Source organism: Perognathus longimembris, chromosome 13, assembly GCF_023159225.1.
Source record: "Perognathus longimembris pacificus isolate PPM17 chromosome 13, ASM2315922v1, whole genome shotgun sequence".
Classification (NCBI taxonomy): domain Eukaryota; kingdom Metazoa; phylum Chordata; class Mammalia; order Rodentia; family Heteromyidae; genus Perognathus; species Perognathus longimembris.
The window spans coordinates 54,416,531-54,438,407 of record NC_063173.1 but is presented as its reverse complement, the minus strand read 5'-3'; the positions used below and the strand labels follow the sequence as shown (position 1 = coordinate 54,438,407).

The 21,877-nt window shown below is 51.2% G+C and overlaps 2 protein-coding genes across 2 annotated transcripts in view; one reads left to right on the top strand and one right to left on the bottom strand.

Annotated features, from left to right (window-relative positions):
• Positions 1–8,182: 8,182 nt before the first annotated feature.
• On the bottom strand, positions 8,183–15,659 carry LOC125362153 (pepsin A-5-like). Its single transcript, XM_048360833.1, has 9 exons — positions 15,607–15,659; positions 14,674–14,833; positions 13,800–13,917; positions 13,569–13,687; positions 12,438–12,637; positions 10,374–10,490; positions 8,908–9,049; positions 8,723–8,821; positions 8,183–8,416 (listed from the first exon to the last, which is right to left on the bottom strand). The coding sequence occupies exons 1-9, from the start codon at positions 15,657–15,659 to the stop codon at positions 8,264–8,266; spliced, it is 1,161 nt and encodes a 386-aa protein (XP_048216790.1). The 3' UTR covers positions 8,183–8,263.
• A 4,760-nt stretch (positions 15,660–20,419) lies between these two features.
• Positions 20,420–21,877, top strand: part of Vps37c (VPS37C subunit of ESCRT-I) — a 28,756-nt gene continuing 27,298 nt past the window's right edge. The window contains exon 1 of the mRNA XM_048360183.1: positions 20,420–20,442. The gene's annotated coding sequence lies outside the window, so the exon portion shown is untranslated. The remainder of the gene's footprint in view (positions 20,443–21,877) is intronic.

The window sequence follows — 21,877 nt, the reverse complement described above, 5'->3', positions numbered from 1 at the left end:
CTGGTCTCTTCCATCTCTTTGTGGAATGGTCAGCACTGCAGTGTCCTGCCTAGTCACCATCATAACATTTCCCTTCTGTGTTTTAGAACCATCTCATTTATCTCTGGATTTTCATTGAGGAGTATTTTCTCTCTCTCTCTCTCTCTCTCTCTCTCTCTCTCTCTCTCTCTCTCTCTCTCTCTCTCTCTCTCTCTCTCTGTGTGTGTGTGTGTGTGTGTGTGTGTGTATGTGATTGGTGGTGGGGCTTGAACTCAGGGCCTGGGCGCTGCCCCTGAGCTCTTTTTGCTCAAGGCTAGTCCTCTACCCATTTGAGCCACAGCTCTACTTGTGGTTTCCTGGTGGTGAATTGGAGAGAAGAGTCTCACAGAGTTTCCTTCCCAGATTGGCTTCAAACTGCAATCCTCAGGTCTCAGCTTCCTGAGTAGCTGGGATTACAGGCATGAGTCACCAGCGCCCCATGGGGAGCATCTCTTTAGGAGGGAATTTTCCTTCCATGGTTAAAGCCAGGAGACAGACTTCCTTTTTGGCCAGTAACTGCTGTCTCCCAACTCTTAGTCATTCTTTCATTGTGACTCAATTGTTGAAGACCCCACAGGCCAAATTGAGTAACTGATCAATTGGAATTTATGGCCTCATAACTCGTGATGGATATTTGTAGAGGATTGGCTAATAATTGCAGTTCTCAGGCATATTTGTTACAGGCCTGGGAGTTAATATTTATACATTCCCTCAGGGTCTCAGTTAATCTATTCCAGAACACATCTGGGGTCTCATCTTTAGGTAGAGTGATTAATCTTGTCATTACTGACAGGTTTGCTCGTTAGCTTTTATTCCCTTCATGTAACATGTACTCATATATATTATTCCTTCTGTCTCAAGTGAGCAGTTTCAGGATGACACCGCCACCTAGAGTCAGCATTTAGTACTGCAATGGTCCAATAGCCCCACAGGCTTGAGTCACCACCACCACCAATGAACCAGATAGGATGTTTGTTGCCCAGACTGAAACAGACCGACAGTACAGCATGTAAATCTGCTCTGGTTAGAGCCAAAGAAGGGGTGAAAGATTGAAACTTACCTATGAAGTTTTCAGGATTCCCGGAAGCCTCTGGGTTTAGCTTCACTGCGTCCCAAGTCTGTCTGAGAGAAAGGCATATCATCACATGCTGTTTGTCTCTCCGGCAGCTGTTTCCCACAAAGCCATGGGTTATTGCTGGAGCTAGGATGGCACACGGCTCTGCTAAGGGTTGGCACAGTGAGACTTAGCTCTTTCCCTAAGAAGGGCTAAGGGATTGAGAAGCTGGGCATGGGATGACAAGCTAGGATAGAGACAGACAACTCAGGGCGACTGGTATAATTGTCCTTTCTCCATCAACCTCGAGTAACAACCCATGGAACCTGATAGGGAGGAGCCCTCTGGTGGGACACTAAAAACAGGGGCCTCAGGATGGGTGTGGTGGTGCACATCTGGAATCCCAGCTATTTGGGAGGTGGCAGTAGAAGGATCAAAGTTTGAGGCCAGCCTGAGCAAAGTCAGGGTGAGACCCTATCTGACAAACAGAGGAATAGCTAAAGGACTAGGGATATGGCTCAAGTGCTAGAGCAGGGCTTTGCAAAGTTGTTTGTTTGTTTGGTTTTTGTGCTGGTATTAGAGCTTGAAACCATTCAAGTGGCTCCTACCTTCTTGGGTAGTTGATTGAAAAGTTAAATAGATTTGTCTGCCTGGGCTGCCTCCAAACACCTTCTCAGACTGCAGCCTCCTTACTAGCGTGAGTCACCATGTCCAACTTGAGTTACCAAATATTTTGTGGAGGACATTTGCATTATATTCATCAAGGAAATGGATCTGTGGCTTTCCTTTCCTCCTGTATTCTTACCCAGTTAGGAAGCATTTCATCTCTTTGTATTTTTTGGAACAGTTTGAAGAACATTGGTGGAAGTTCTGCTTTAAAGACCTGATGGGACTCAGGGGTTAATCCATATTTGGCCCTAGGCTTTTTTTTTTGGCCAGTCCTGGGGCTTGGACTCAGGGCCTGAGCACTGTCGCTGGCTTCTTTTTGCTCAAGGCTAGCACTCTGCCACTTGAGCCACAGCGCCCCTTCTGGCCTTTTCTATATATATGGTTGCTGAGGAATCGAACTAAGGGTTTCATGTATATGAGGCAAGCAGTCTTGCCACTAGGCCATATTCCCAGCCTGGCCCTAGGCTTTTCTTTGTTGGGAGTTGTTTGTTTCTGTGCTGGTATTGGGGCTTGAACCCAGTGCCTGGGTGTTGTCCCTGAGTTTTCACTCTACCACTTGAGCCACAACCTCACTTCCAGCTCTTTGGTGGTTAATTGGAGATAAAAGCCTCATGGACTTTCCTGCCTAGGCTGACTTTGAACTGTGATCCTCAGATCTCAGTCTCCTGAATAGCTAGGATTACAAGTGTGAGGCACCAGTGCCTATGTTAAAATTTGAGTCTTTTCACTCTTTCTTTTGGCAAGTTTAGAGTTTGTCATTCTTGACTATTCTATCAAAGAACCAACTTGGTTTTATTGATCCTTTGTATTATTCTCTTAGTTTTTGTTTTATTAATTTTAACACCAGTCTTTATTTCCTTTCGTCTATGAATTTCTTGATTGGATTGTTCTTTTTCTAAGATCATGAGGTACATCATTTGGTGATATATTCAAGATCTCTCTGATTATTTGGAGATAAGTACTGGAGTTTTGAACTCAGGGCCTTGCACTTGCTAGGCACTCTACCCCTTGAGTCATTCTTCTAACCCTTTCTGTTTTCATCGTTATCAGATAGTTCTTTTCATTTTTAGTTAGTTTTGCTCAGGTCAGCCTGGGACCATGATCCTCTCACTTATACCTCCTGCATAGCTGGGCTTACTGCCATGTACTACTATACTTAGCTTGTTTTTTTGCGATGAAGTCTGGCTAACCTTTTGCCTAGGCTGGTGTCAGACTACAATCTTCCTGATCTCTGTCTCACAAGCTGGTAGAACTACAGCTATGGGCTACCACACTCAGCCTTTCATGAGTCTTAAATGCTTTCATCCAAGGGATGAAGCAGAAAAAAGAAAACACTCGGAAAACAAAGCAGAGGTGGATAGATGAGGCCCGAGTGGAACAGCACCCATAGAAGAAGGTTAAAACAGTACGATATAGGGATGGGGCAACATGAGGTCCTTTACCTTACCTTAAATCTTCCTCGGGAGAGAAGAAAGATCAGCTCACACGTCACATTCAGCGTCCAAAGCTGTGATCATGATCTGGGCAGAGGCGATGGCCCGAGAAATCCCCAAAGGGTGTGGATCTGAGCTGAGACTCTGCCAGGCCTTGTTGGCAGATGCAGCAAAGTAACGTGGGTCGGTGAGCGAAGGAGCAGACACACGTCGTAGGTGAGACGCTGCTGTCTGAGCCGGACACAGCAAGTGGCTTTTCCATCCGGGTATTTATGCCGGGGAAAGTAGGACAAGGTGTTGGACAGGCTTTTGGGCAGGTGCTGCTCTGGGTCCCTGCACCTGCTCCATCCTGCTGTTAGCCAGATGTTATCCATCGAGCCCGGAGACATTTATAGCTAGGGTCCTGGCAATAAAAATTCTGCTTTGTGTCACTTTTTGTTTTTGTTTTTTGCCTGTCCTGGGCTTGGACTCAGGGCCTGAGCACTGTGCCTGGCTTCTTTTTGCTCAAGGCTAGCACTCTGCCACTTGAGCCACAGCGCCACTTCTGGCCATTTTCCATATATGTGGTGCTGGGGAATCGAACCCAGGGCTTCATGTATACGAGGCAAGCACTCTTGCCACTAGGCCATATTCCCAGCCCGCTTTGTGTCACTTTTAATGAGCATATATTTTTTTTATACCAAGGAAGGGGCATCAATCAGATGGGTTTTCTAAAGAAAAGTGTTTCTGTTTTTGTTTTTTTTAATGACATCTTTATTCAGTTCTCAGAATGTATCTGTGGTCTGAACTCAGTCAGAGGATTGTTTGCCCAGAGTTTATGTTAGAATGTGGGATAAGGGGGGGGAAAAAAGCCTTCCAGGCTCTTGTTGTTGTTGTTTGTGTGGTTGTTTTTGTGCTGAGACTGGGGCTTAAGCTCAGGGTCAGGGCATGGCCCCTGAGCCTTTTCATTCAAGGCTGATGCTCTACTGCATGAGCCACAGCTCCACGTCTGATTTTGTTTGTTCCTGATTCATTGGAGAAAAGAGTCTCACAGACTTTTCCATCTGGGCTGGCTTCAAACTGCCATTCCCAGCTCTCAGCCTCCTGAGTAGCGAGGACTCCAGGCGTGAGGCCCGGGCACTCAGCTCCAGGCAGGTTCTTGTTCTTGTTGTTGTTTACTGAGTTGAAGTTACTATGTGTATTTCAGAGTACACCCTGGGCTTCCCCAGTTAGGTTGGACAGAGGGCCTCAGCGAAGGGGCTGAGTAAGGAGGGGTGGCTGGGGTGCAGGACCCAAAGGCAACATTGAGACCCCAGGGGCCAGCGGGCGGGAAGCCTAAAGGGACAAGGGGAGGGGGCACCACTGCCAGAACCAGGCAGGAGCCCAAGCTGCAGGCAGAGGGCACAGGAGCAGGGGGCTCAGGAGCAGGGGGCTCAGGGCAGGGCAGGTCCCCACAGAAGGAATCTGGGTGGGAGAGGGAGAAGGAGGCACCTGCTAGCCTTCAGGGCCCGCTCCACAGGCCCGCCCTCCCTGTCCTGTGACTTGTTTGTTCCCTAAGCCAGTGCCTGACCCCGTGCAGCACACCGTGAGCCCCGGGCCACAGTGGGTCCAGGGCACCTGCCTGAGCCTCGCCCCGAGCACAGAGAAAGACAGCCGTGACCAGGAGTCAGGCCTGTGTTCTTTTTTTTTTTTGCCAGTCCTGGGGCTTAAACTCAGAATCTGAGCACTGTCCCTGGTTTACTCTTTGCTCAAGGCCAGCACTCTGCCACTTGAGCCACAGTGCCACTTCTGGCCTTTTTCTATATATGTGGTGCTGAGGAATCGAACCCAGGGCTTCATGTATATGAGGCAAGCACTCTTGCCACTAGGCCATATTCCCAGCCCAGGCCTGTGTTCAAGTCCTGCTCCATTGAGGGTGACTTTGAACAGCCTTCCAGATCTCTCCTCTGCTCAGATCTCTTGCCTTGCCTTCCCTTCCCTTTTCCTCCCCTCCCCTCTCCTCTCCTTTCTGTCTTCTCTTCTCTTCCTCTCCTTTTTCTCCCTTTCTTCCTCCCTCCCTCCCTCCCTCTCTCCCTCCTTTCCTCCCCCCTCCCTTTTATTCTAAGCATAAGACAACTAATTTTATGATCACATCTTGAGATTCATCTATCATTGATAACTGTGAGTGGCTTCTCTTCACACACACACACACACACACACACACACACACACACACACACTTTATCATTACTCTTGCAATGTTGATGACAGCAATGGGATTGAAGCTACGCCCCAGCACACATACTGTTTTGACTGAATGGTTGAATCAGTTGCAGGCACCTTCTTCTTCTTCTTCTTCTTCTTCTTCTTCTTCTTCTTCTTCTTCTTCTTCTTCTTCTTCTTCTTCTTCTTCTTCTTGCTATTATAAAGGTGATGTACAGAGGGGTTAGTGTTACCTAAGTCAGGTAAAGAATACATTTCTTTTTGGACAATGTCACCCCTTCCCTTGCTCTCTCTCTCTCAATGTTTTCCTCCCATCTCCACCTACAAGTTGAGTAGTTCCTTTTCAACAAAGTGTCCAGTAAGTGCCATTGCTGCATTCGTTCATCCTTTGTCCCTCCATTTCTGTGCCACGACCCTTCTTTATTTCTGAATCTTTGTGTCTCCAGAGAATTAACACAACCCCATCCACTCAAATTTGCAGTGTGTGCACCCATATACACAATGAACACACACGGGGAATTAAAATCATCTTTGGGGCTGGGGATATAGCCTAGTGGCAAGAGTGCCTGCCTCGGATACACGAGGTCCTAGGTTCGATTCCCCAGCACCACATATACAGAAAACGGCCAGAAGCGGCACTGTGGCTCAAATGGCAGAGTGCTAGCCTTGAGCGGGAAGAAGCCAGGGACAGTGCTCAGGCCCTGAGTCCAAGGCCCAGGAATGGCCAAAAAAAAAAAAAATCATCTTTGTTTTGATTGTACTGGAGTTTGAACTTAGGACTTCACAATTGCTAGGCAGGTGCTCTACCACTTGAGCTAAGCCTCTTCCAGCATTTCTTTTTTTTGCTTTATTTTTCAAATATTCTCTCATTTTTGTCCAGGGCTTTGGACTGCTTTCCTATTCATCTTGCAGAGCTGATATGACAGATATATTCTCTCTCTCTTTTTTTTTTTTTGGCCAGTCCTGGGCCTTGGACTCAGGGCCTGAGCACTGTCCCTGGCTTCTTTTTGCTCAAGGCTAGCACTCTGCCACTTGAGCCACAGCGCCACTTCTGGCCGTTTTCTCTATATGTGGTGCTGGGGAATCGAACCCAGGGCCTCATGTATACGAGGCAAGCTCTCTTGCCACTAGGCCATATCCCCAGCCCTGACAGATATATTCTACCACTGCCTGGCATATCCATTGATATGGGATCTCGATAACTTTTGCCTAGGCTGACCTTAAGCCATAATTCTCCTTATCTCTGCCTCCTTAGTAGCTAGGATTACGGGAATGAGTTACCATGCCCAGCCAATATCTTTATTTAACATACATCACATATTCAACATTCTCAAGTTGTTCCAACTAGCCTTTTTTTTTGGGGGGGGGGGGGTTGCTTATTTTCTGATCCAGGAGTGAAGATGGAGTCTCTCAGATTGTTCTGTCCATGCTGGCTTTGAACCACAATCCTCCAGACGTCAGCTTCAGAAGGACCAACAGGGAAGCCATGCTGGCCTTTGTGGGGTGGGAATGGTTTGGCACACGCCTGGCAGTTGCAGAGGTGGGCGGCAGCTGGTGGTCTGTGCTTTACTGCTGTATCCTCACCCCACCCCCACCCCAGGAGCTGAGGGGATTGGAGATCTTCCAGTTCAAAGATCATCACCACAGCTCTGGCCCTCTGGGCACAAGGCCACTTTGATGTGGAGAGAATAGAATCTATCTTGCGATGTTTTGTGTTTTTGAGACAAGGTCTCATTATGCTTCTCTGGAGCTTCTAAATTCACTATGTAGCCCCAGGCTGGTCTGGAACTTGAGATCCTCCTGTCTCAGTCGGCTGAGCACAGGGATTGCAGGTGTACCAGCACACCCTACTTAGTACTCTGTGTGTGTGTGTGTGTGTGTGTGTGTGTGTGTGTGTACTAGGGCTTGAACTCAGGGCCTGGGGGACTGTCCCTTAGGATTTTTGGTCAAGGCTGGTGCTCAACCACTTGAGCCACAGCTTCACTTCCAGCTTTTTTTACTGGTTAATTGGAGGTAAGAGTCTCACAGACTACCTGTCTGGGCTGGCTTTGAACCTGTATCTTCAGATCTTAGCCTCTCAACTGGCTAGGACTATAGGTATGAGCTACAGGTGCCCTGCTGGAGCCTATTTTTAATTCTCTACCTTACTTTTCTGAATGAGGAGGTGGCAGGTGTGCACCAAACCCGCTGTCTGCAATAGTCTCCTCCCCGACCCCTACTTCTTTTGGGGACTCTGGGTCCAGTCACATGGTTCGAGAGGAAACTGTCAATCACCTTCAGGGCCAGGCAAGGTCATATGACCACGAAGACCCAATCATAGCACCCCACACTGTCTGGCCATGGTGGTTGATTGGTCTAAGACCAGACACATGACTCAAAGTGAACCAATGAGAGTGTTCCCTGGTATCCTGATATTTTCTGAGTTGTTTTCCCTCCTGTCCAGATCTTTTAAAGATGGGAAATTTAAGGGAAAAGGCTTTCACCTTATGTAGATGCCTGAGAGGGCAGAGGGTTAAAGATGAGAGAAGGGAAGGAGGGAAGGAAAGAGGGAGCTGGGCATCTTTTGATTTCTTGGGTCAAGTTACCGAGCTCTTTGGACCTGTTTGGTTCCACACCTACCCCAGGTCCTTCCTCAAGTCTTTCTTCCTTCAAGCCTGTTGGACTCCGCTTTTCTCACTGTGATGGACACTCAGTCCCTGCTCCATTCCCATACACCTCCCCATCCAGACAGAAGCACCCCTGAATATCAGCACCATTGCCTGTGCAATCTTTTATTCTCCACCAAGAAGAAAAGGCTTTACAGAGCACCAAACCGCCCAGGCTCAGCAACCCTGGATGTGAATCCCCGGATGTGTGTCTGGGTCTGTGTTGGAGGCAGCCTCTCAGCTTCCTGGAGGAGACTCAGCACTTAGACAGCAGGAGCCAGGCCAATCCTGTTGTTCTCCCGGTCAAACACGGAGAAATACAGCCTCAGGAATACATCTCCCAGGACCCAGACCTCAGTGTCGGACAGGTTGTTCACGCCTTGTTCAAAGTTGCTGAGGCAGGTGTGTGCATGGGCCTAGAGAGTGCGGAAACACGGGCGGGCGCTCGTTAGGAAGAGCCATCTGTCCTCCAAAGCGGGGCCTAGGACCAGGTTGGTCCTATAATTGATCATCCACACCAGGATAGTTTTGGAGGTCGCTAACCTTCCCAGTTGACCCACTAGACTGTCCTGACCAAACTGAAGCTCCTGGGCCCCTAAGCCTTGTGTCACCATGTGTAATGACACAGTTTGACCACCAGGAGGCAGCCCTTCCAGCTGCACCCCAAGGATTCCTGCAGGTCCCAGGATTTGAAGACCAACGCCCTGGGTGGGGGCTCTCACCTTCTTTATGTAGGCACTGGCTGGCACTGGGTAGTGGATGCCATTGATGGTGAAAACAATGTCAGGGAGGCTGTTGATGGTGCCACAGTCGAGGATATACTGTCAGAGAGAAGGGGTGGGTTGGCACAGAGGACAGCCTCAGGGGGGTGGACAGCCCAGAGAGGCCCCCTGGCAGGACCCTTTACCTCACCGCCGTAGGGCTTGGCGTTGATGACCTTCTGGATCTTGAGGACAGAGTCACGCGGGCCAGTCAGCAAGGAGGTGCCGGTGTCTAGAATGCCTTGGCAGCCACCGTCACAGGCAACAACCTCCCCGTTCACAGAGATACTGAGAGGCAGGGGGCAAAGCAGCCACAAGGACCCAGTGCAGTCCCTTCCCCCACGGTGTCCAGAACAGCGCTTCAGCCAGGGCCCCTCTCTGCCCTCCCTGTTTCCCTATGCAGTCCTTCCTCCCTCCCTCCCTCCCTCTCTCTTTGTCTTTCTTCTTTCTTCTTTTTGTGCTGGGGTTTGAACTCAGGGCCTGTACTCTTGCTTGGCTTTTTTGATTAAGGCTGGTGCTCTGCCACTAAAAAACACAGCTTCACTTCTGGCTTTGTGTTGGTTAATTAGAGATTAAGGCTCTCGGATGTATCTGCCTGGTCTGGTTTTGAATCTCGAGCCCCAGGTCTCAGCCTCCTGAGTAGCTAGGATTACAGGTGATGAGCCAGTAGTGCCTGGCTATACCTCCCTTCTTTGATCTCCTTTGAGTTCTTTTTTATTTATTTAGAGTCCAAGTCTCACTACATTTCCCTGGCTGGCCTTGATCTCATGGACTCAAATGGTCCTTCTGCCTTAGCCTTTTGAGTAGCTGGGACTACAGGTGCCTGACACCAGGCCCAACTTCCCTTTCAGTTCTTGAACGCACCCGGCTCTTTCTTGTCTTGGGGCCTTGGCAAGGCTTTGTGACTGGAACCACGTCACGCTCCTGGTCTGGCTAGTTTTTCCTTATCCTCCAGCTTTCTAGGCATGCTCACCTGCACACTAGGTCAGACCTTTCTCTTGTTCCCTTCCATTATCCTCTCACTTGTTTTTTGTTTTGTTTTGTTCTTTTTAGCAGGCAGTGGGGTGGCAATTATTTGTGCGATTCATTGGCTCATATACATCTTCCCTACTAACTGGTGAGGTCTGTAAGTGCCTCCCCCAAAGCTCAGCATGCATGTGTGCGTGGTGTGTGCGTGTGCGTGTGTGTGTGTGTTACTGAGGCTTGAATTCAGAGTCTGGGCACTGTCCCTGAGCTTCTTTATTTGAGACCACTTGAGCCACATCTCTCTACTTTTGGAGATAAGTCTCATGGATTTACCTGCCCAGGTTGGCTTTGAACCCAGATCAGGGTAGCTAGAATGTCAGGCATGAGCCACTGGCACCTGACTTGTCCCCCCCTCTCCCCCATCCCTATCTCCCCTTAATGCCCAGGATTCATCCTGATCCATCTTCTCTGGCTAAGGCCGGGTCAGGAGGCCTGGAGGGGCCCTGGCTGCCCTGCTGGTGGTGGGGTGTGGCTGTTGGTTTACTGTGAGCACACATGTGTCTGCGCATGTGTGCATGGGCCTTGGCTGTGCGCATGCGCCGTGGCGGGGGCGCATTGCTCAGGCAGCAATGGCGCAGGTGCTTACCTGTCCATGGCTACCTGCCAGTACTTAGGCTTGGACACGGGCACCCAGTTCAGGTCTCCATGGTAGTAGGAGGGGTCCACCCCACCCAGCATCAATACGCTGCCCGTTTCTTCCTTGCTGGAGGGGGGAAGAGGAAAAGGAGGAGGAGGAGGAGGAGGAGGAGGAGGAGGGGGAGGGGGAGGGGGAGGGGGAAGAGGGGGAGGGGAGGAGGGGGAGGGGGAGGAGGGGGAGGAGGGGGAGGAGGAGGAGGAAGAGGGGGAGGAGGAGGAGGAAGGTTCACTGCTCAGTACCCATCCAACCCTGGCTAGAGGTTGCTTATTGGTGTGCATAAATGCACAACCCCCCAGCTCCATGGTCCTACTGTGGGCTCCATTTTATGAGGAGGGAAGTTGAGTCACAGAGGGCTGCACACCCACCTGGGGTTGTTTATGGAGCACCCCCTCCCCCTTTTTCTGTCTGCTAATCCTGGGGCCTGAACTCTGGGCCTGGGTGCTGTCCCGGAGCTTTTCCGCTCAAGGGTGGTGCTCTGCCACTTGAGCCTCAGCCCCACTTCCAGTGCTCCAACAGCCAATGGGAAAGAAGCGTCTCATGCATTTTCCTTCCCAGGCTGGCTTCAATCTGTGATCCTCAGATCTCAGCCTCCTGAGTAGCTGGGGTTACTGGCTATGGGTTTAAGTGGCAACGCTGGGGTTTGAGTGGGGGTGGGTCTGCTACAGACTCAGGCCCTCCAGCAACCCCAGCCATTCAGGCTCTGTTAGAAGATATCCATAGGCCTGTGACCGCCCCTGTCTAGCCCGTCATTTTCCAGGAAAAGAGGTTCATGGGGGCACAGGGTGGGCAGCCTGTGTGGTCACAATGTCTTGAGCACAGAAGTGCCTGGCACCGCTGCTACCACTGTCTTAGATTTCTCCAGACTTCTGGAACAAAGACCCACATTACTGGTTTGTAAAATACCAGGTCGGACCCTGGCTCATGGCAAAACTTAGTGAAAGATGAGACTCCCCACCCACCCTCAGATTTGATCATTGTGTACATAGCCTGTTCCTGCATCAGACCGTCAACTGCTCCCCACACGTGGATGTGTACAATGACCATGCCAATTAAAAGTTAAAACTAAAAACAGGTCAAGCACACACATCAATCAGATCGTTTTCCCAGAAGCCTTTGGGCTCCTCTTCCTCCACCAGGAACATGGCCTGTCCATCCTGGCTCTTTCCCACGATGAGTTCTCCCCTCGGAAAGCCATCGCCCCTCTCCTCCCTGCCCCTTCTCCCCTGCCCCCTTCCCCTCTGCTGTTGCATCTGCCCGGTTTATGGCTTTCACAGGACCGGTCACCAGGTGTGCGTTGCAGCCTGTGGCCAGTGCTTGCTCCTGAGGCCTGGGAAGGTTGAAAAGCTCGCCTGAGGTCGCACTGCAGAGCTAGTATTTTGCTTGGGATGGGGAGCTCAGACTCCTACACAGACCTGTGGGGTCCACCATCACCTTTGGTGGTGAAGACACATGATCTGGCCCCCCGGGCTCCTCTTGTCTGCCACCAAGCTCTTGGCTAAGGGTGTGTGTGTGGGGGGGGGGACACTCCATCTTTTCTCCATCCTGGGGCTGGAGCTTGACAGACTCACCGCTACCACAGGGCAGAGTCCTGAGGGCTGCGTCCAAATCTTACCTCTCTCTATCAGCATCAGACGGGGCAACTTGGACAAGTCCTTTTCTATGCTTTAGTTTCTTGCTCAGTAAAGGGCCTGGACTCTAGGTGTCTGCAAACTGGCTAGTATCCGAGGCCTTGCCTGCTGCTGGGTTTCTAGAGCGCTCAGTGCCACCATTGTAAGGCCAGTGCAGCCACAGGCAATATGTAAAGGAATGATCACGGTTGTGTTCCAATAAAACTTTATTTATAAAAGCAAGTGGTGGGCCAGAGTTGGTCCCCCAGGCCATAGCTTGCCAACTCCTGAACTACACTACCCCTAAGGAATCTTCTAGATCAGATGGACTACATTTAAAAAAAAATGCAATTGTAAGTGTCTTACAGCCAAATTGGAACAAGGGCCTGCCTAGCTGAAGACTCACCTGCTCAAGTAGAAAGCAAAGAGGTTCTGAGAGAGCAGGCCTTGTTCCCACAGGCTGTCGAAGACCGGTGTGGCTCCCTGAAGGCCAAGGCTGGGGTAGCTCAGCCCCAGAATGCCATCGAAGACCGCATACTCCATGAACTCGCCGGGCTCCTCCAGGCTCAAGCCAAAGGCCTGGGCTACATCCACCAGGCCCCCAATCTGTGGGAGAGGAGTCTGGAAGTGGGGCTGGACTGGGGCACAAGAGGGTGGGGACACTGAGGCCTGGCTGGGCCCCAGCTGCGTATCCCAAGCGGAGGCAGGGACACAGTTTCTGTGTGGATGCTGCTCCCCATTTATCCCACCTGCCCTTTCCCTCACGTCATCTGGCCGTGGTCAAATGTGCCTCATCCGTGTGACTGTGTGTGTGTGTCCCCGTCTGTGCATACTCAGGCACCATATGGGAGGCATCCCACAAGTATCAATAGACTCTACAAGGGGAAGTGGCACTGTCGTTCAAGTGGTAGATTGCTAGCCTCAGGGACAGTGCTCAGGCCCTGAGTTCAAGCCCCACAACCAACCAAAAAAAAAAAAAAAAAAAAAGGTCAGACAAGATCCTCCAAGATCTCCGTGCTCTCCCATGGTAAGAGCCCACCGATGGGGCAGGAGTCTTCCCAAACTGCACCCTGGTTTCACCTGCCACAGGGCCCAGATTCCTCCTCAGCTGCCCTCAGAGGCCCCAGACTCATACCTAGCCCTGCTGGGTCTCCCCAGCTGTGCCACCTTGGGCAAAGCACGCGCTGTCTCTGTTCCCTCATCTAGGAAATCTAGCACCCTCAGGTGGGTGCAAACTGTGCCTAGCATGGAGCCTGGCAGAGCCTGGCATGCAAAAATAGATTACCCCATCTCTCTCTCTCTCTCTCTCTCTCTCTCTCTCTCTCTCTCTCTCTCTCTCTCTCTCTCTCTCTCTCTCTCCTCCTCCCCCCACCTCGGGCAGCTCCAGCCTGCGTGCTCCAGCCCGGTGAGCACCGAGAGGAGAGGAGCTGCAAGCCATCGATGATCCTTAACCCCCCACCATGCGGGAGGGTGTGCAGGAAGCAGCGCCCCCTGGGGGTAAACCCCTGCCTCTGCCTCCCTCCGAGTTCCACATTACCTTAACCGTGTCATAGGCCAGAAACCCTGACATCTTCCCTGAACCATAGGCGATGTGTACGGGCCGGCCAGAGACCAGGAAGGTGGAGGAGAGCAGCGGGTTGAAGGCCTTGTGTTTAGCTGGGGGGTGGGGGGGGGGTGGGGGGAGGAAGGCACAGGGAATGAGCAGCCGGCAGGCCTTCCAGAATAGCCAGCTGGAGGGCCCAGGGTAGGGACGGGGCAGAGGGCTCACCGCAGGCCTGGCTGGAGCAGTAGATGCTTGGCACCCATAGTGTGGCTGAACCTGTGTCCAGGACGACCTTGAACTCCTGAGGGGGCGTGCCAATGCTAACGAGGCCCAGGTAGGCCAGCTGCCGGGAGAAGCCGTGTGGTTTGGATGGGCCTGGCTGTCCTGCCAACTCCCCAATTGCCCCAATTGTCTGTCTCCCCTGGGGTGTCTGCAAGGAAGCCACCTTCCAGCTGTCCCCGCCCCCACAGCCTCCCCAATTTGTGTCTTTCCTCAACTCTCAACCCCTTTTCACTCTTCAAGGCCCAGCTTGCATGCCTCCTCTAGGCAGACCTCCTGGGGACCCTGTTCTTTCCTTTTTCTAAAGTCAAAGCATCAGTCTATCAGTGTCTGTTGATTCTTTGTTGCTTTCTCTGGGCTGGGCTACAAGAGACAGGGGCCTTTGGTTATTAGTAGCATCCAGCATAGCATGCTGGGCTCTTGTTAGTGGAGGGAGTTTGGGGGCGAGGGGGCGGAGCTTCCCTGGCCTATGGCCTAGAGTATTAAGTGATTTGCAGGTGGCTTTGCTGTCAGTGGGTTAGACACAGCCCACCGTCAATGTGACTTGCCTAGCTTAGGAGCAACAAGGAACCAGTCGCCGTGGTTCCCAGGTGCCCATCCCATATTGTTGGCACCACATGGGATGTTTACCTGGCACCTGGTCACTGTGAGGCCCACTCACCAAAGTCCCTAGCTGGGGCCGGATGGCTTTTTCCTCTGGGGGACAGATCTTTAAACCCTCCCTCCACCTTTCTGCCTCATGATCTGGGCTGGGGAGCCCCCGTGCCAGGCATGAACACCAGGGGGCGCTCTGGATCCCTGCTCTCCCACAGTGACTCACATCCAGGTAGTTTCTCATGGGTTCATGAGCTACTCCCTGGTAGGGCAGATGCTGGTCCAGAAAGTTGAGTGTCCTGTAGGGGTACTTGTCCAGGAACTCCTTCAGCCTGCCGTCTTCCCGCAGGTTCTCACGTATAGATCTGATCTTCCTCAGAGGGATTCTAGAAAGGTTCAGAGACGCCGGCTGTCGGCTGCCTCCTCAACTACAGGGCTGCTGCACTGTGCATTTTCTAGGCAATGTGATGAGGGGTGGCCTTATTATCAGGACAATGCGCCCCCACCATGAAAAGATCCACATTCTGTGGTGCAATCTCAGGCAAGCCTCAGGACCTTTCTGAGCCTCGGTTTCCCCCTCCTGTGAGAAAGCTGGGGTGCTGCTACTGCAGCTGTCAGGGACCCGATGGATTCACCACACCTACCACCCGGCAGCCATTACCACAGCTGTACAACCGCATGGTGTTTTCCCACAGCTTCTCTGGGAGGGAGGGGAGAGGGGCCACCAGATGCCTTTTCTTAGGAGGAAGGAAGCTGGGATGTTAGGATGTGGATATGGGTGGACATGGTAATCAGGGGATTGAAGTCAAAGCAGACAGAAACAGAGTGGAGCCTACACAGAGATACCCCAAAACCTACAAAGGAATGTAGAAGGTGCACGGTTCCTAGATGGGACCAGTCCGTGTGGCTGCACAGGTTGTGCAATGAACAGTTCCAGGGAAGAGTCACCCACACCGCATGATAGTGACTTGGGCCCCTTGACATTTGCACCTCTGTAACCTCCTCTCTCCACGCACCAGTGCACGTGGCAAGTTATTCATCCACCTGTGGAGACTTGAATGTCATGAAGGCTGAGACGGTTACATTTTCTTCCCCACCCCTGGGTGGGCAGAAGAGGAAGGGTGAAAAAGAGAGTTGTCACCACTTGTCCCGTACTTACATGGCCAGGCAGTCAGAGAGTGCCACCAGCCCCAGGACCCCAAACCACTTCATGCTTCCTGCTCGGGCTTAATGCATGCAGCCAAGGATAAGTTCCGGGCACACAGAGGGGCTTAGAGCTGTGCGTTAAATACCCAGTGCCCTGCGTCCCTCAACCCCGGAGGCCCCTAAAGGAATGCATAAGAGATACAAACCTTCCTGATAAGAGTTGCACCCCCAAAGGGTTCCTGAGGAAGGGACCTCAAAACCCTCAGAATGTAGAGATTTCTAGTGTAATCACTTCATTGGGCTTGGCTAAAAATAAAATATAATGAAACCACCTGATCTAACAAAATAGTGATACCCTTGCTATCTCAGAGATAAAAGCATTGTGGGTAAAGTGGAAAAAAACAATAAGTGCCGGGTGCCAGGTGTGACTTTCACAGTTTCCTGCAGCTCCCATCAGCCCGTGCGGTGAGAACCTCTGTCCTCATTTGAGAGGAGGCCACTGGAGGAAGCAAGGGCAAATCACACAGGGCACAGGCTGGTTGGAGAGGGTCTGCTCCAAAGATCCGGGCTAGCTCCACATTGCACCATTTTATTTTATTTGTCTATCTGAGGCTTGAACTCAGGGCCTGGGCACTGTCCCTGAGCGCTTTTGCTTAAGGCCCTATCACTTAGAGCCACAACACCACTTCCGGTTTTCTGGTGATTAATTGGAGATGAGTCTCCCAGGGACTCTTTGCCTAGGCTGGCTCTGTTTGTTTTTTTGTTTTTTTGCCAGTCCTGGGCCTTGGACTCAGGGCCTGAGCACTGTCCCTGGCTTCTTCCCGCTCAAGGCTAGCACTCTGCCACTTGAGTCACAGCGCCACTTCTGGCCATTTTCTGTATATGTGGTGCTGGGGAATCGAACCTAGGGCTTCATGCATGCTAGGCCAGCACTCTACCACTAAACCACATTCCCAGCCCTGCACTGGTTATTTTTTAGGTAGCGTCTCATTTTATTACCCAGGCAGGCCTGGCGGCCTGGGCTATAATTCTTTTATTGTGCTTCTTGATGTTGCTGGGGTGATGGCTATGTGCCTTTGTATCCAGCCATCGGTTGAGATGGAGTCTTGTGAACTCCTTTTTTGGCACAGGCTGGTCTTGAGCCACAATCCCCTCATTCTCTGCTTCCCAAGTAGCTCGGATTACAGGTTTCAGTTACCATACTTGATTCCAAGAGAGATTCCTTTCAGCCAATAAGCATTTATGGAGGACTCACGGTGTGCCGGGCTGCAGAATCTTGAGCAGCATGCCTGGCCTTGCAGCGAGTCACGTGTCAGCGCTGGCCCTGGATCTGCAGCCCCCGCTGTCCCCAAGCCAAATCTCCTCAATCTGGAGAGAGTAGGGTGTGCAGCTCCCCAAGATTTGCAGGGTTAGATCAGGTCAGGGTGAAGTGCTGGGGTGCACCTGCTCCCCACAGGGCGGAGGCTGGAGGTGTTTTAAGACAGGGAGACAGCGTGTGCAATGCAGCACTTTCAGAGCTGCAGGTGCCCAAAGCTGGACTTCCTTTCTTCTCTGGTCCAATTTCTTGCCCATCCCTGTGCCCAGCATCTTGTACCAGCAGGCAAGGGACATTAGGCTGATTGGCAGCAGGAAGCAGAGATACCAGTCAGCACCTGGTTTAAGCCCAGCTTGGCTGTCCCGCACCTTCTCCTAGTCCATACGACACTGACCCACCTCAGCTGCTGGGGCGCTGGGGCCTATGTGTGAAGAAACAGGCACTTTCTGCTTGGACTTTGCCAATGGAAGCCCACTGTTCTATTCCTTCTTCAGGGAATTCTGCAATGACTTGGGAGTCAAGGTCAAGTTCAAGGGCATCTTGCCTTTCTGAGGCTCAGGAAAGATCTTGGCCCTGTGGAGGGCCCAATGGACCCATTCGTGTTCACGAGGCCCTCGCTATAGATCTGAGGGGAGGGGGACAAGCTAGATTCGGGCCAGATTCCAGTTGCGTCCCAGCCACCAGGCCCCAGGGGCCAGGGGCCAGTGCCCATGTCACAGAGGGAATGGAGGAAGCCACCACTGGGCTCCCTGGGGTCACAGTGTGGGAGGTTAGGCAAGTGTGTATACGTTCTTCCTGGCCCTAGGCTATGTGGGTTCCACACAGGAGGGCAGGCAGACTCAGAGGCCAGGCCCATTGTGAGCGGTGGCCACACCCACTGTGTCCCTAAACTGATGGTATGCTTGTCCATATGGTCAAGCCCAGAGTCCACTTGGCTCTGTGACAGCCCTGGGTTTTCCTGCCTTGGGTCACACGCAACCCCTGCACCTGCTGCTCAGGCAGAAGTCACTGCTGGCCATTGGTTGCAAGTCTAGGAATAAAAAAATGCAACGAGGGCATGAGGTCCCATAGGGTGACTTGGGGCTGCCATGTCTCCCAGTTGGCCACGACTTGTTTACATGTGGAGGGAAGACTAGAGATGGATGAGTAGCCACTTCCTGAGCTTGGCTATCCAGGGCCTTTGCAACAACAAATCTCTCCCTCTAGAATGCGCTTCCTGCAATGCTCTGAATGTGATTTGTCTCCAGCAAAACTCATATTGAAAGTTGGATGCTGGTGGCTCATGCCTGTAATCCCAGCTACTCAAGAGGCTGAGATCTGAGGGTCGCGATTTGAAGCCAGCCCAAGCAGGAAAGTCTATGAGACTCTTATCTCCAGCATAAAGCAGGAATGGAGGTATGGCTCAAGTGGTAGAGCACTGATCCTGAATGTAAAAGTTAAGGGAGCGTGCAAAGCTCCAGTGTAAGTGCCAGTAATGACACATACTGCCCCCACCAAAAAAAAAAAAAAATCAAGGAACTAGAATTTTCAGGTAGGACAAGAACAAAGGTTAGAAACTGTAGAGAGATTTCACATGAATTTGATAACCATTTCTGCTGTTGACTTTGTGGTGATTTGAACCTTCTGCCAAGCACCTTGTCCAAACAGGGAGTGTGTGAGATATTCTGAAATGTTCATTCTGTTCCTGTTCTCACTCACTGCCGTGGGGGAGGAGGGAAATGAGGTCACGTTGCAGGCCAGGGCTGGTCTTTCTGGGTGAGAGATGGGAGGCGGATCGTTGCTTTGTTGTGTTTGGGGACAGCATGGGAGGAGACTGTCACCTACACTGTCCTCCCCAGGGTTTACAGGAAGATGCACACAGGTGGGGCAGGCGGGCACAGAGGCAGTACCAGGAGAGAAAGCAGGAGGCATGATTCCCTGGGAGAGGAGGGAAGGCTCTAGGCATGGCTGGGACTTCAGGTAAGGACAGACCTGCTGGTCATAGGGTGGCAATGTCAGCACCCTACTGTAAAGCCTGTGAGAGGAGCTGGCAGGACACCCTAGGCCTGTCCTTGGAGGTGGCACCCCTGTGACCTTCCCAGAGACAGAGGATATTGGTGGGTGACCCTGGGGCGTGGTTGCTCATGCCTGTAATTATAGCTTATCAGGAGGTAGACTCAGGAGGTAGGGTTAAGGTTCAATACCAGCTGGGGCAAAAGGTCTCAAGACTCCATCTTAGAAAGATGGGCATAGTGGTATTTGCCTGTACTCCCAGTTATGCGGAAAGCTTAAATAGGAAGGTCTTGGTCTAGGCTGGCCTGGGCATAAATGTGAGACTCTATTCAACCAAAGGGCTTGGGGCTATGGCTCAAGTGGTAGAGCACCTGCATTAGCAAGTAAGATCCTGAGCCCTGAGTTCAAAGCCCAACCCTGGAATGGAGTGGGGGGGGCAGGAAGTAGCCAGCCTGCTATAGAGTATTTGAGATGGGCTCAATGGTCCTGGCCTTCATGGATGGGCTTCGACCTTGCTCTTCCTCACAGCGGGTTAGCAGCTGTGATGAAGAGGGAGTGTGTGAGAAGACAAACTCTAGGCAATTAGCAAGTGGCAGAGTCAAGCAATAAAGCCAAGAAGGAAAATCCAATCTGCAAGTATCATCATGCCGACCACAACTGAGCATTTCTCCAAGATAATGTATATTGTGGTTAGGTGTATAAACTGAAGAAAACTGCAAAAGAAATTTGTGAGACATAATTTGTGATGGTTCACCCCAGTTGTCTACAGGATTGGATTGAGGGCCTGCCCAGCTCTGGATGTGTCTGTGGCTTTCCAGAGACAACAAGCTAGCTCATAAGGGCTCTGACCTAATCAGTGGCTTCAACCACAGATGGATAAAATGATTTGCATAGACAAGAGGGAGGGTGGGACGGCCAGGGCGGGGCCTGCTTGGAGGAAGTGGGTCACTGGGGTATGTCTGCCTGTGGCTCTTTCCTGTGACTTCTCTTGCTTCCTGGCTACCAGGAGATGCATAGCTCTTCTCAACTACCGTAGTAGAGAGGGTAACTTTTTTTTCCCACCATGAGAAACACCTGAGGGAGACAGGTTAAGAAGAGAAGAAGTTTACCTTGGCTTTCAGAGGCTTCGGTCCATGATCACATGACTTCACTGCTGTGGGCCTGTGGTGAGGCAGAGCATCATGGCGGATGGCTATGGAGGGAGAGCTGCTCACCTCATGGTGGCCAGGGAGCAGAGTGAGCAGGACAGAGAGATCTGGGATGAGACAACTTCCAAGGCACACATCCACAGTGACCCTGCTTCCTCCAGTTAGCTCCTAAGGTTTCTAGAACCTTCCTAAATGGCTCTCAGGAGTTGAAGTCTTCAGCACATGAGCCTGTGGGGGACATTTCACTTCATACCCTGTCACTTATGCACTTCTGTCAGGATGGTTCTGCTTTGCCATGGGTTTAGCTGTAAGGGAGCCAGGCCATGGTGGACTGAAACCTCTGAAAGCAGGAGCCAAGGGGAAATCCTTCCACCTTTAATCTAGTTCCTCTCAGGTAAGTCACCGCAAAAAAACCCTAACTTGGGCTGGGGATATGGCCTAGTGGCAAGAGTGCCTGCCTCATATACATGAGGCCCTGGGTTCGATTCCCCAGCACCACATATACAGAAAATGGCCAGAAGTGGCGCTGTGGCTTAAGTGGCAGAGTGCTAGCCTTGAGCAAAAAAAGAAGCCAGGGACAGTGCTCAGGCCCTGAGTCCAAGCCCCAGGACTGGCCAAAAAAAAAAACAAAAAACAAATAAAAACCCTAACTCATCACATCACATCGTTATCCTCATCTTCACCATCACCACCATTATGCACTATACACACTCACGCTGAGATCCTCAGATCTCAGCCTCCTGAGTAGCTAGGATTACAGGTGTGAGCCACTGGTGCCCCTGCTTTGCATTATGTGTCTCTTCCGCCTTCATCACCCCTCAATTCACTCACAACGTGATGGAAGGGAAGTAGGGCTAGATGAGGTCATGGGGGGGGGGTCTTCCTGATGGGATCAGTGCCTTTATGAGAAGAGCACTTTCTGGCCATTTCTTTCCCCACCAGGTGAGGCTGGACAGAGAAGGCAGCCGTCTGCAGGACGGAAGAGATCCTCACGGGAGCCTTCCTCTGCTGACTGCTTGGCTTTGGAGCTCCAACCTCAAGAGCTGTTAAATACTTGTTGCTTAACCCACTCAGGCTATGTTTTTGTTTTTTAATTTTATTTGATTTTGGCTGGTTCTAGGGTGTGAACTCAGTGCTTCACACTCATGCTTGGCTTGTGTGCTAATGGCTGGTACTCTATCCCCTTGAGACATGCCTCCATTCCTGCTTTTTGCTAGTTAGTTGGAGATAGAGACTTACAGGCTTTTCTGTCCAGTCTGATTCTGAGTGGATCTCAGCTTCCTGAATTGCTAGGATTTCAGGCCTAAACCACTGATGCCTGGTCAGTCTCTGGCATTTTTAATGTTAGCCTGAGTACTTTAGACACATATGAACTATGTAGCATCATCAGGTTTAAGTTTGGGTACCTATAACAGAAAGCCTAAAATAATAATGACTTAAAGAAGATAAAATGACTGAAGCCAGCCCCGGTAGGAAAGTCCATGAAACCTGTATGGTCAATTAACCACCCCCCACACTGGAAGTGGAGCAGTGGTTCAAGGTGGTAGAGCTCTAGCCTTCAGCAAAAGAGCTCAGGAACAGTGCCCAGGCCCTGAGTTCAAGTCTCACAATTGACAAAAAAAAGATAAAATGATTGTTCTTTTTTTCCCCTTCTACTTGAACATTTCTGAAGGTAGGCTACAAAAAACTGGTTTCCATTTTCAAGCTGATCCAATACAACGGCAGGAGTTCCAGACACCACAGCGGAAACCTAGACATCAATCAATAAGGTAGCAGAAGACAAAAGGAATCACCTCTTAGCTTTCCTTTAAAGTGGCTTTCCAAGAAAT